The sequence below is a fragment of the Phyllopteryx taeniolatus genome, chromosome 17 (genome assembly GCF_024500385.1).
Source record: "Phyllopteryx taeniolatus isolate TA_2022b chromosome 17, UOR_Ptae_1.2, whole genome shotgun sequence".
Classification (NCBI taxonomy): Eukaryota; Metazoa; Chordata; class Actinopteri; order Syngnathiformes; family Syngnathidae; genus Phyllopteryx; species Phyllopteryx taeniolatus.
Window position 1 is genome coordinate 9,122,223 of NC_084518.1, and position 14,928 is coordinate 9,137,150.

The following is a 14,928-nucleotide window of genomic DNA, read 5'->3' on the forward strand; positions in this document are numbered from 1 at the left end:
GGCAGCGTCATGTTGACCAATGTGTTACATCACCTTTTCTTTTAACAACATTCAATAAACATTTGGGAACTGAGGACACCAATTGTTGAAGCTTTGTAGGTGGAATTCTTTCCCATTCTTGCTTGATGTACAACTTCAGCTGTTCAACAGTCCGGGGTCTCCGTTGTTGTATTTTACGCTTCATAATGTGCCACACATTTTCAATGGAAGACAGGTCTGGACTGCAGGCAGGCCAGTCAAGTACCCGCACTCTTTTACTACGAAGCCACGCTGTTGTAACACGTGCAGAATGTGGTTTGGCATTGTCTTGCTGAAATAAGCAGGGGCGCCCATGAAAAAGACGTTGCTTGGATGGCAGCATATGTTTCTCCAAAACCTGTATGTACCTTTCAGCATTAATGGTGCCTTCACAGATGTGTAAGTTACCCATGCCATTGGCACTAACACAGCCCCATGCCATCACAGATGCTGGCTTTTGAACTTTGCGTCCATAACAGTCCGGATGGTTCTTTTCTTCTTTGGCCCGGAGGACACGACGGCCACAATTTCCAAAAACAATTTGAAATTTGGACTCGTCGGATCACTTTTCCACTTTGCATCAGTCCATCTTAGATGAGCTGGGGCCCAGAGAAGCCGGCGGCGTTTCTGGGTGTTGTTGATAGATGGCTTTTGCTTTGCATAGTAGAGTTTCAAGTTGCACTTACGGATGTAGCGCCGAACTGTATTTACTGACATTGGCTTTCTGAAGTGTTCCTGAGCCCATGTGGTGATATCCTTTACACATTGATGTCGGTTTTTGATGCAGTGCCGCCTGACGGATCGAAGGTCACGGCCTTTCAATGTTGGTTTTCGGCCTTGCCGCTTACATGCAGTGATTTCTCCAGATTCTCTGAACCTTTTGATGATATTATGGACCGTTGATGATGAAATCCCTAAATTCCTTGCAATTGCATGTTGAGGAACATTGTCCTTAAACTGTTCGACTATTTTCTCACATACTTGTTTACAAAGAGGTGAACCGAGCCCCATCTTTGTTTGTGAATGACTGAGCAATTCAGAGAAGCTCCTTTTATACCCAATCATGGAACCCACCTGTTCCCAATTAGCCTGTTCACCTGTGGGATGTTCCAAACAGGTGTTTGATGAGCATTCCTCAACTTGTTTTTTTTTGCCACCTGTCCCAGCTTTTTTGGAACGTGTTGCAGCCATAGAATTCTAAGTTAATGATTATTTGCTAAAAACAATAAAGTTTATCAGTTTGAACATTAAATATCTTGTCTTTGTAGTGTATTCAATTAAATATAGGTTGAATGTGACTTGCAAATCATTGTATTCTGTTTTTATTTATGTTTAACACAATGTCCCAACTTCATTGGAATTGGGGTTGTAGAACAAAAGCTGCCCGACTCCTTCCCTGTAACATAGAGGAGGTGGCCCATTGATCCAACTTATATACAGACAGTAGACTGAGTCAATCAGGATATAGTATGAAATCTGTCTCGTGTCACTCCCACCACTAGTATCCCAGTTGTGTAGAGTAGTGAGCGACGACATAGTGAAAGAAACATGCAAAAACAAAAATAAAAAAGAGTGCAAAGAAATTGAAGAATCTCATCTGAGATGATGCAAAATGTGCCAGAATCACAGATACGTTTGTTGGTGGGGTTGCTGTGGCCTCCAGCCCTAGCTGTGACAATAGCAGTTTGAACAGGTAAGAAATCAGCAGCAGAACGATGGAGGAACAGCCACAGAGTGCTAGGTTTTGAAACTGGGGGACAAAGAGAGTGGCAAAGTGTTTGCCGGCAAGCAGGTTTTAGCATTTGATCAATAAGGGACTTTGAGGTAGACCTGCCAACCTAAAAAAATTCACTTCCAAAACAATTTGTCTAAATTTGTCTGAATTTCCATATTTTCAGAATTTTGTCAAGAACTTGACTTTGTGACAGACATAATCGATAAGACATAATGGCTTCAATATTAATGTCTTATCCTCGAGGGTGCATGGGAGTTCGCCCAACCAGTCTACATGTGTTTTGTGGACTTGGAGAAGGCGTTCGACCGTGTCCTTCGGGTACTCCTTCAGGGGGTGCTTCGGGAGTATGGGGTGCTGAACCCACTGATACTGTTCTGCCCTTGTACGACCAGTGTCAGAGTTTTGTCCTCATTGCCGGCAGTAAGTCGGCCTCGTTTCCAGTGAGGGTTGGACTCCGCCAAGGCTGCCCTTTGTCACCGATTACGTTCATTACTTTTATGGACAGAATTTCTAGGCGCAGCAAAGCCGTGGAGGGGGTCCGGGCTGGTGGCCTCAGTATTGGATCTCTGCTTTTTGCAGATGATGTGGTTCTGTTGGCTTCATCAAGCCGTGATCTCCAACTCTCACTGGAGCGGTTCGCAGCTGAGTGTGAAGCGGCTAGGATGAGAATCAACACCTCCAAATCTGAGACCATGGTCCTCAGTCGGAAAAGGGTGGAGTGCCATCTCCAGGTCGGGGATGAGATCCTGCCCCCAGTGGAGGAGTTCAAATATCTTGGGGTCTTGTTCACGAGTGAGGGACGAATGGAACGGGAGATCGACAGGCAGATCTGTGCAGCGTCTGTAGTGATGAGGACTTTGTATCGGTCTGTTGTGGTGAAGAAGGAGCTAAGCCAAAAGGCGAAGCTCTCTATTTACCAGTCGATCTACATACCTACCCTCACCTATGGTCACGAGCTGTGGGTCGAAAGAACAAGATCCCGGATACAAGCAGCCGAAATGAGTTTCCTCCGCAGGGTGTATAGGGTGAGAAGCTCGGTCACCCGGAAGGGGCTCAGAGTAGAGCCGCTGCTCTTCCGCATTGAGAGGAGCCAGATGAGGTGGCTCGGGCATCTGTTTAGGATGCCTCCTGGACGTCTCCCTGGTGAAGTGTTTCGGGAACGTCCCACCGGGAGGAGACCCCGGGGACGACGCAGAACACACTGGAGAGTACGTCTCTTGGCTTACCTGGGAACACCTCGGGATCCCCTCGGAAGAGCTGGAGGAAGTGGCTGGGGAGAGGGAAGTCTGGGCTTCCCTGCTAAAGGTACTTCCCCCCCAGCGACCCGACCTCGGATAAGCGGAAGAAAATGGATGGATGGCCTTTTAGTTTTGGCCAGCCCAAACACATAGTGTTGCTAAATATTGGAGAAAGGCAAGAACATGAGATTGCATTAACCGCTATTTTCAAGGCATCCAAGCTCTAAATGATATTTTTTGAAAAATGCACCAGAAGTGCGAGGATGCTCCCGTGTATTTTGCCGCCTTGCAACCCATGAAAATACCCATTATAACTTTCCTACTAGATCGATTTGTGGCGCAAGGAAACCGGTCTTACCTTTTGCCCCCTTATACATACAGTATAGAATCACAAATGCAAACAACTCTACATCGCCCAGTGTTCATTTTGTTGACGAACAATTTTCCTCATAGTCAACGACTTTTTTTTCTGACTAAAATGAGACAATGACCAGACTAGTTATATGTCCATTGTGGTTTTGGGGAATCTTATTCTGAGTTTCACTGTGTAAATAGGAGATTTCGGAAGTCACTGGCCATCCTAGAGGCGTGTTATACCGAGAATCCCTGTTGTGTGTCAGTCAAACTCTGAGCTGTGTTAGCTCTTTGTGTTTGAAAAAAAAAAAAAAACACGTGACGCCTGTAACGGTCGTCATCTTTGGCTTGTGTTGAAACGCTCAAAAGCAGACTGCCATTTAGTCATTTTCGACTTAAGGCTTCGTCTTTGGGGAAGACGTGACATCATCGTGACGTCGCCACTTGGGTTCATTCCTTCGTGGTTTTGAACCGTTGGACAGGCTTTGGTCGGTCCTCGAGTGCCCCCTCGCAGACGCTCATTCCATTACGCTGCTCCCGGTAAACCGGAAGCTTGTTAGCTCAGCCGAGCTAGGAAACAGTTAGCGAACGCATCGAGACCGTGTTCCTTCTTGATCACTGCTGGTGAAATAATAAACTTTAGCTTGTCTACAGCACCGCCGAGTGCTTTTTCTTGCTGGTTTTAAGCTTTCATTGTGCGCCGATCTCCCACGGTGGGGGGTGTTTTTATTTCATTGTTTTCAATTTATTTTTTTACATTTTATTTTTATTTTTTTAAATTTCTTTTTCTTTTCCAAATAGTTTTTCTCTCTTTTGTTTTTGGCTTTTCCCTCTGCCTAAAGCCCACACCATTGCTTGCCATACAAGCAATTAATTAATTTACAAGCCTAAGTATAAGTTCATTTGACTTTTACCAAAGTTAAATAAAAAATGAAATTAGCTGAAGTCCTAAATGGCTTTCACAAATTGAATTGACTTGCAGTGATAGCCATCACACACTCAAATAAATTTTTTAAACTAAATCATAACTAAAGTTAATTTATTTATCAAAGCTAAATAAATTAATTGGTTAAATTAGTTTAAAATTTAGTTAACAAGCTGATTTGTTAATTTGTTTCACTCCACCAAGTTCCCTTCACAACTGTTTTAAATCAACAATTAAATTGCCAAGTCTCACGCAGCAATTTCAATTTGATCAAATAAATTATGTGCGCATAGCTCGACGCCGTCAACACTTTTGCTCTATTCGATCACTGTTTCTATGCACATTCTCGAACACCTTTAAAGTTACGGGACAAACCCTCACGTCATAATTTGCGAACGCTATTTAATTGTTTAACAATTAATTACATCGGTTATATTGTGCCTCTATTCCAAGTTAGACACACCGCTCAAACAAGCTTACATTACAAACAATTCAGTTGCGTACCGCGTACAGCTACTGCTCACGCAAAGCAATCATGGTGGAACTTTCAGAAAGTTCCAGTCAATACGACAATCTTGACACACTGGAAGAGCTCGTCAGTAACTTAACTAGTGAACTTATCCCGGGCTATGCAGAGTCTTGACAAAAATGCTGGCCTTGAAGTCCTCAATGATAACATTGCACAACTTATGAGTGACGCCAAGCACAAAACCTGAAAAGATAAAAATCTCACTCCTAAGCTTGGTTGCATGGTGCTGAACTCCAACTCAAATGGAGCGACCAGGAGGACGCACGGGGGAAGCGCAGACTGGAAGCTGAACCGCATAAACAAGTCCAGTTAACTGCACAACTGAAAGACACCACCGCGCGTTTAAAGCCCGCTTCCTTGATGTTGAAATGCAACGCGATGACGGGGAGACTCGGATAGCTGAGCTCACTACCGCAGCTGAGGCTTCACAGTTGCCATCTAAAGAATTAAACTGGGACGAGGATAAATCAACCCAGGACCCTATCTCTAGTGAACTAACTTCCGGAGTTCAACAAAAACATCTACAAGACGCTTATGCCGAGATTGCCCACTTAAAAGCTATTGGTAGAATTAGCCGGCCGACCGTCTAATGACCAAGTGCTTTAATTACGGGCCGAACATCAGCGAGCAACTCTTCTGCTGCGTCACGCTTCCGGTGACATCCCGCGGCTCACCGAACGCACCAAAATGCTCACAGCAGAACGCTCCAAAGAGATGGAACAGTCCTACGAGTTCAAGACAAAGATGGCAGTCCTAGAGACGGAGCTGTCCTGCCTCCAACAACAGCTCCGGGATCAAGAGGATGAGTTCGTCCATGTCAGATGTGAGCTACAATTACCTCGACAGCTGTCCGCCGACTCTGCGACTCATCCCATCTCTCCAGCCCCTGCTACAGACAGCTGGGGTTCCTCCCTCGCCAGAAGTGTCACAGAGCCCTACAAAACATCTCCAACCCACCTTCTGGGGGCGCCGTACGACCTCCTCCCATGTGGCAGCCCCAGCAGTCGCAGCTTACCTTTTCGACTCACCCCCGACTCTCCCTCAACCCAGCGCAGCTCCAGGTATGACTCTAAAAAGACAAAGTTGCACGCAACATTCCGAGGTTCGAACCTAAGCCAAACGGGTCACACGACACAGCCTCGTACCTTAGAGACCTCGAATTTCACCTTAACCGATTCCCTTCTGCAACTACTGACGACAGATTGTACCTCATTAAAGTTACGTCTAGCCGGTTGCTGGCCAATTACCCGGCTCTCTGCCAAGCATTGTCTCAAGAATTTGATGATCCAGAGGCCGCGACCGGTTTATCTGCAGCCCTCACAGTTAAACAGGGGAGAGTTGACACACCCCAAGCCGGTTGCGTAAAGCGTACTTCAGAAATTTAAATGAACTGAATATGGAAGAGGACAAAAATGTCAAAACACTGTTTGTCGAAAACCTACATCCAAACACCAGCCACCAGCTGGGCATAACAGCGTGCCCGTGCACACTGTCCAGTGCCCAACTGCGCGAACTGGCCGCCAAAGGCTTTGCTAAAAACCTCCCTCTAAAGCACAAGACTCGGGCGTCTTCTTTACCAATGAAGCGCCGCAGATGGAATTAGAGGGAGCTACGTGCGACGCGCGTGATGGACACACAACGCTCTGGCGATGTTAAACCTGACAATCAAAAGAAGTCGTGTCATCCAAACAACCAATGTCAGCGTGACGGTCTACGTGTCTCCAATTGAATCTGCCCCCCTACTCATCGGCCAAGACCTGCTCTGCCGCTTCGAGCCACTAATTGATTACAAAAATCTTCAGCTGTGGGCGCAGGTGGAACAGGCGTTACCACCACCATTTAGGGAACTGTCCTCAGACCGGTGTCTGGTGTAGGACTACTCGGAGGACTGAGACCTGTCAGACCGCACTCCTTCAAGTGACGACACACCCATTGACGACACCGCCGAGTCCCCTGTAGCCACCACACCACCGCTGAACCGACTTAGAGAACTCGACACGTTTCTCTGCCATCTTGTCCAAGACCGCTACTGCCCCAATGTAATAATAATAATTTGCATGACTGGCCGACAGACGATGTCATCCTGGCCTTGTGGGCGGAAAAATCGTCAATCTCTCAGACACTGTTTGACACCCTACGACTTAAGCATCCTGACTTTCAATTAACACTGAAAATTCTTTAGCTTTCCCGTTAATAACGTGCTGCCGTCACTGCAGTGGGCGTGTGCGCCCTGAACCTGCAATGTAACCATTGCTCGTTAACTCACTGCTTCCTTGTAGTCCCCAATTTGCTTCATAGAACTTATTTAGGCACAGATGTACTTGTCCGACTGACCGTTCAAGTTGACACCATTCACAATGTTTTGTGGTCGCGCGCTAATAGCGATTCCGCTAACCGTGTTTTTCAACCATTAAACCTTCAGTCGGGACAAACCGTCCCTGACACAAGTTTTGAGCGAAGACGAAGTTATATTAAAAGCGTTAACTGTTAACTTCCCTATTCGACTGGTTGCACGCGGTAACCAATCAGTAACCGGTTCTTCTCCATTCGTTCAACCTTCGCCAGAGTTTAACGACCTGCGTTTGTCGCTGCATGCCACACCCCTCCTCGACGCTTCCCGGACCACCGTGCTGCTAAGCCACAACACACACGAAGTGACATCCCCAGATCTACTAGGCCTCTTGATCTGCTCCGACTTCCACAACTTCAATTTCACGGTACCCGTGATTAGTCACCTCACACTAGACCTCTCCCCATTGCCGAGCCTTGACTCACTGTCCCTTTGTGACACATCATTCTAGTGGGACCCACTGCGTGTGATGACATCATCAGTGTACCTGGCTGCAGACCATCACCTGGTGATCCATACACTCAGTACAATCCCAATTAGGCCCAAAAGCACATCTCCTGTGACTCCTCCCACTCCCTCATACTCCTCGGAAACCAACTCGCCGACGCCGGCAACACCGGGTGATAGTCGCCCGCTCCCTTATCCCAACTTCGAAACTCACGTGCAGCAGCTCCTAGCGGATGCTGACGCCCTGAGTTACGATGACGAACGACAGCATTTGGGAGAGGTGCTAATCAAATACTTTGTTCTCTAAAGACTCATTAGACTGCAGCCTAACTGACTTGCACATGGTCCGCACTCTGACATCTCCAAAACAATGGCGCCCAGTTGACGATCTTACAAAAGGGGGGACCGTACCTATGATGCCAAACAGGTCCACCAGGTGTCACTCTTGGGACACGGCACCTTCCCTCAACCTTTTGACCCCACTCGACCCCCTAATAAATAGTAAAGTGGCGCCCTTCGAAACGATTTTTGTGGACTCTGTCCCTAATCAATGGACTGCATATTCAGCCATCACGCTGTGGTTCATTGCGACTTCTCTACATAGCTGGCCCGCTCCTTCAATGGTCGCAGAGGCATCTTGCTTCTCTCGTGACTTTCTCACATGCATGGCTTCAACAGCACAGGATGTGGATTCTGTCTCTTCTCAGAGACCTTGGACTTCCCATGCACTTCTTCTCTGGCCCTGGCAAAGTGGTGTGTGCCATTTTTCCCACCCTGCCTACCCTTTGCTTCCTCAGGCAACGCCTTGGACCCGGCTCTTCTATGGCATCTGCAGTAACCACTGGTGATGAACGCCTCCTTCTGTGCTGGTTCCCAGCATTCCTCTTCTCTTCTGCGCCAGTCGTTATGTCGAAATTCTGTCGCAAACCAAAAACATAGCGACCGAAATAACATGTATCTGCAACGCCCTCACCGGTGACGCTCGTAGCCTTTGTATCATCGAGACACAACCTCGGGAATTCCAGTCCGAAATCCCCACCACACGACAACGCATGGCTAACAAAGTAACCAATTCCTGGTTGCTAAGCAACACGCTAAGAGTACCCAATTTAGTTCCTGACGCTTGCAGTGCAACCCTTAACCAAAATAGGCAGATCCTAACCACTCTGTTGTCGCTCTTCCTAACGGATTATGCTCACACACAGATAGCTAACAGGTTGATGAATGACAGGCTATGTGAAATTGCTCCCTGCATAGACAATTTAGCAATGGGTAGAATTCCTCCATACTTGGTACCCCTGAGCTTAGTCGAAATCATCCTTTCTAAAGCTCTAGCAAGCCTCATTAGCCCTGTCCAAGGCCACTTGTCTTTTTCTCTCAGGAGTTCCACTGTCTTGTATGTATACCCTGAGTTCCTTGTTACTCTCCCAATTATCGACTCCCGCAACATCTATCGCCTAAAAGACGTAATTAATGTTGGCATCTGGCAGGGCGACACTTACGTCCGAGTCAGTAATCCCGCAGTATTCGCCTATCATGATAGTAATCCTAATCTGTATCTGGCGCCAAATTTGCACGTGCATCCTCACAAAAGACATCCATTACCTGTGTCCCAGTAAGCCGTTCATCCGAGATGTCGCGGATTGGATTTGTGGCCTGAAGCCCATGAAGGATGGGTCGCGGTGTAGAGCAGAAGCTACACCTCACTACCAGGTTACTACTACTCACTTCTTGGGACCAAATGGCTAGTCAACACACCAGCCCTAAGCACAACTCTGAGTTACGACCACTACGACACCACGACGAGACTCGCCCTGCCTAATCAAACCATGTGGCTCGACGTCCCCAAAGATGCCATTTTGCTTATTGAGGATGTCGCCCTCTACCATCTGCCAGCCGACAATTATTAGAGCAAAATTGAGATTTCTAACTAATCTAATTTCTTTTCGGACAGTACAAATTGGAGGTTGATCCTGAGACGCTTAAGCAGATTCAATTTGAAGGAACTCAGGCGATTGACATTACCCACATTGACAACACCCTATGCGCCATTAGCACTGATGCTAGAACACCCAAGCCAACAAAGGGGGGGATATGTAACGTACACGCCATTAAAGATGACACCCAGCAACCGACGAAAGACCTCTGTTTATCAAGAACTCTTATCTAATTCCTGGAGCAACCTTCAGATTACGAGAAATAGAGGTTTTTTGTCACTTTGTCCTGACGTTTTATACATCTAAAAAGAGACGTGGTGCCCCTTTTCGAGTTAAAATAATTAGATTTTAACGCCGAAACTTAAAATCACACAAACCGAAAGTAACACAGACGTCGCTTCCGGCTTATTGTTTTCTCCTAAATTAATTACGTTTTTATGCAAACCAAAAAACTAATGTGAGAATATGGCCCAAAGTGCTTAAACACTTTTTTTTTTTACTAGTGTAGTAACTGTATAATCAGTTATTAAAATGCTTTGAGAAAAGTTTACACTTTCAACAGGGAGTAAATAAGTCAAAATTCTGCACCACTGATAGTTCTAAATCTGATACCTGCTTTCCATGTCCAAACATCGGCGATTAGCCATTAGAATCTCTTCTTCTTCTTTTTGAATGCGAGCCTCCACTGATGTGTCATAGCTGCTGCTGGGAGAATGGCTTAACATCGCGACAGAGGTATCCCTGAAAAACAGACAGCAGCATCTTTAAGAAAAAAACATTAAATGACTCAAGAAGGGTGAAATAGGCAACATTCTGTGTTGAGATTGCTCGAACCACTAAGTAGCCAATTGGAAAATACATTGTAGAGAAGCATTCACACACATCTCATGTACAACTACAGTACATTTTCTACATTACCTTGGAGTACAGGGTGGCAGTAGCACTGTAAATACTTGGTTTGGACAGGGGAACGGAAGATAGTTTATTCTGATGGGTACTAAAAAGGGACTCATGGGAGTGCTTTTCCACTGACTTAGCACGACAGAGGTCCTCTCAATCAAGGTCCTAAAACTGCTCAGAGGCACAGCACTGTTAAACCAAAAGCTGAGGGGGCTCAAGCATCTACTTTGAATGCCTCCTAGAAACATTCCTAGTGAGGTTATCCAAAGTATCCAGCTGGGGTAGGATACCTCAGGGGACAGACTAAAGTCATGCCTCACAGATAGCCAGGAAAGCCCTGTGTATACCCCCCCCCCACACACACACACATCACCCCCACCCCATGGGAGGTAGGTGGAGACAGGGAAGTCTGGGCAACCCTGCTTAGACTGCTATCCACATGACCTGCCCCAAGTTAAATGTTAGAAAATTGATGGCTATATATTTTTTCATATATCTATAGTACATTATTAATGTTCTTTATATGTTCACTTTCGTGACATTCAATAAGTTATACAATTGTCATTGAATGAATTACAAGGAGGAAATAGCTGCCATCACAGGCTGCAAGCCACACTAGTTGAAGCATTTTACACTCAAACAGATACTGAATACAATAGAAAAATAATGAATATCCCCTCCTTGAGCCGCCACCTTATTGTGGTGGAGGGGGTTGTGAGTCCCAGTGATCCTAGGAGCATAGTTGTCTGGGGGTTTATGCCCCTGGCAGGATCACCCATGGCAAACAGATCCTAGGTGAGAGACCAGACAAAGCACGGCTCCCAAAACCCCTATGATGTTTAAGAATACAGGAAGACATTTTCCCTTGCCCAGACGCGACACAGGGGCGGCCCTCTGGAGGCAGGCCTGGAGGTGGGGCTCGAAGGCGAGCGCCAGGTGGCCAGGCCTGCACCGATGGGGCTCACCACCTTTGGGAGGGGCCATAGGGGTCGGGTGCAGTGTAACCTGAGTGGCGGCTAAAGTCAGGGACCTTGGCGATCCGATCCCCGGCTACAGAAGCTGGCTCAAGAGACGTGGAACGGCACCTCTCTGGCAGGGAAGCAGCCCAAGCTGGTGTTTGAGGTTCCGACTAGATATAGTTGGGCTCCCGTCAACACACGGCTTGGGCTCCGGTATCAGTCTTCTTGAGAGGGGTTGGACTCTCTTCCACTCTGGAGTTGCCCACAGTGAGCGACGCCGAGCAGGTGTGGGTATACTTACTTACCACGGTGGAGGGTACTGGTCGGGTGGGGGTACTGGTCCTGACTGTTGCTTTTGCCTATGCACCAAACAGCAGTTCAGAGTACCCACCCTTTTTGGAGTCCTTGGAGGGGATGATGGAGAGCGCTCCCGCTAAGCACTCCATCATTCTGCTGGGGTACTTAAATGTTCACTTGAGCAATGACAGTGAGGCCCTGAGGGGCGTGATTGGGAGGATCGCCCCCCCCCCCCAATCAGAACCCTAGGGGTGTTATGTTATTAGACTTCTGTGATCATCACGGATTGTCAGTAACAAACACCATGTTCAAGCATAAGGGTATCCATACGTGCACTTGGCACCAGGACACCCTAGGTCGCAGTTCAATCATCGACTTTGTGGTCGTGTCATCGGACTTGCGGCCGCATGTCTTGGACACTCGGGTGAAGAGAGGGGCGGAGCTGATGCCGGTCCGACCTGGCAGGCCCAAACATATTGTGAGGGTCTCCTGGGAACATCTGGCAGACTCCCCTGTCAGAAGGAGTTTAAACTTCACCCACTTCAAGGGGTAGGCGGGGGACATTGAGTCCGAGTGGACCATGTTCGGCACCTCCATTGCTGAGGCGCCCGCCCGGACCTGTGGCGGTGAGGTGGTCGGTGTCTGTGGTGGTGGCAATCCCGTACTCGTTGGTGGACACCAGGGGTGAGGGATGCCATCAAGCTGAAGAAGGAGTCCTATCGGGCCTTTTTGGCCTGTGGGACTCCAGAGGTAGCTGATAGGTACTGGTTGGCCAAGCGGAATGCAGCTTAGGTGGTTGCGGAAGCTAAAACTCTGGCATGGGAGGAGTTCGGTGAAGCCACGGAGAATGACTTCCGGATGGATTTGAGGAAATACGGGTCCACCAACCGGCATCTCAGGAGGGAGAAGCAGTACACCATCAACACTGTGTATAGTGGGGATGGGGCGCTGCTGACCCTGACTCAGGACATTGTGAGGTGGTGGGAAAATACTTTGAAGACCTCGTCAATTACACCAACACGCCTTCCCATGAGGATGGAGAGTCTGGGGTCTCTGAGGCGGGCTCTCCTATCTCTGGGGTTGAGGTCACCGAGGTGGTTAAAAAGCTCCTCGGTGGCAAGGCCCCGGGGGTAGATGAGATTCGCCTGGAGTTCCTCAAGGCTCTGGATGTTGTGGGGCTGTCCAAGTTAACACACCTCTGCAACATCACATGGTCATTGGGGCCAGTGCCTCTGGATTGGCAGACTGGGTTGGTGGTTGTGGAGGGTGTGTTCCAACTACAGGGGAATCACACTTCTCACCCTCCCTGGTCAGGTCTATTCAGGGGTGCTGGCGAGGAGGGTCCGTCGGGAAGTCAAATCTCAGATTCAGGAGGAGCAGTGTGGTTTTCTTGCCGTGGAACAGTGGACCAGCTCTACACCCTTGGCGGGGTCCTCGAGGGTGCATGGGAGTTTGCTCAACCAGTCTACAATGTTTTGTGGACTTGGAGAAGGCGTTCGACCATGTCCCTCGTGGAGTCCTGTTGGCGGTGCTTCGGGAGTATGGAGTACCGAACCCCCCGACACGGGCTGTTCGGCTATTTTTATGCATAATATTTTGGGACAGTGTAGAGATGAAATGGTATGAACATTTTATGTCACCGCAAGAGCATCATCATTGATATTGAGACAAAAAAAATTTGATTCTTCTATTACAGAATATATCAGTTGATATCTTGCTCTTCTAGACCACTAAATGGTAAATGGACTGCACTTATGTAGCGCTTTATCTACACTATATATGTCAAACGCCCGGCCCGGCGTACAATTATATCCGGCCCGCGAGATGATTTTATATTGTAATTATTAATAGCCCGGCAATATTAAGCGCTGATGACATATAAACTACAGATCCCATAATGCAGCGCGACAGCTGGCAATAGGCCAGCGGCGCTAGCCGGAAACAGTCCCTGACCAATCAAGTCGAGCGTCTTTTCCGCAGCACCAATTTGAAGCTAGCGGTTAGCCCCAAACAATGGCGAAGAGAAAAGTTGATTCCGAAAACAGAATCTTCTAAAACCGATGGGAGGCTGAGTATATGTTTACTGACATTACCGGTAAACCCGTGTGTCTTATTTGTGGAGTTAATGTTGCTGTACTTAAGGAATTTAATCTACGATGGCACTACCAGACAAAACACGAGGATAAGTTGAAAAAACTGAATGCGGCGCAGAAGCTCCAGAAACTAGAAGAGTTAAAGAAGAATCTGACATCTCAGCAGACATTTTTCACCCGAGCGAAATCCCAAAGTGAAGCTGCGGTAAAAGCAAGTTTTATTGTGGCGGAGGAGATCGCCAAATCAGCTCGTCCATTTACCGAGGAAGAGTAATAATAGAGCTGGATGATGAAGGTGTTTGATGTCATGTGTCCAGACAAAAAGCAGATGTTGCCCAATGTAAGCCAGACTAGAAATACAGTTACTGAGCGCATTTGTGAGCTGGCTACTGATTTAACAACACAGCTGATCGAAAGAAGCAAAGACTTTCTTGCCTACTCTGTTGCTGTGGATGAAAGTACAGACGTTATGGACACTGCACAGCTGGCCATCTTCATTCATGGAGAGGACTCCAGTTTGTGCGTTATAGAGGAAATATTGGACATTAAATCGGTGGATGAGACAACAACAGGAAAAGACATTTTTGAAAATGTATGTCAAAATGTAACCGACATGAAACTGCCCTGGGACAAACTTGTTGGACTGACAACAAATGGAGCACCAGCGATGTGCGGGGAAAAAAGTGGGATTGTGGCAAAGATGCAGGATGAAAAGTGCACTGATGAGTTAACAGTATATCACTGCATCATACACCAAGAAACGCTGTGTGGTAAAGTCCTTAAAATGGAACATGAGCACTGTAACGCACACTGTAAACTGCATACAGCAGTGGCCCAATGGTTAAGATCATCGCCTGCCACTGTGGGGGAGCTAGGTTCAAGACCCCATCTGCAAACATCCCCTGGACTCACAGCTGTGGTGTCCTTGAGCAAGACACTGATACCCCGAAATGCTCCCCGGGGGCTTCAGCTGCCCCCTGCTCCAGTGTGTTCCACTAATATGTGTATGTGTTCACTGTGATGGGTTAAATGCAGAGAACAAATATCGTGTGCATGCATGCATGTTCATGACAATAAAAGATGATTATTCTTCTTCTTCATACGAGCTAAAGGCATGAATCATCGGCAGTTTCAGTCTCTTGCGAG

At 47.4% G+C, this 14,928-nt stretch overlaps 1 protein-coding gene across 10 annotated transcripts in view; it reads right to left on the minus strand.

The window, feature by feature from the left end:
- Window positions 1-14,928, minus strand: part of amot (angiomotin) — a 162,280-nt gene that overhangs the window by 24,948 nt on the left and 122,404 nt on the right. For all 10 annotated transcript variants that reach the window (XR_009785044.1, XR_009785043.1, XM_061750823.1 and 7 more), the window contains one exon: window positions 10,146-10,274. Coding sequence is in view for 8 of the 10 variants with exons in the window: in XM_061750823.1 (XP_061606807.1) it covers window positions 10,146-10,274 (129 nt within the window). In the remaining 2 variants the exon portion in view is untranslated. The remainder of the gene's footprint in view (window positions 1-10,145; window positions 10,275-14,928) is intronic.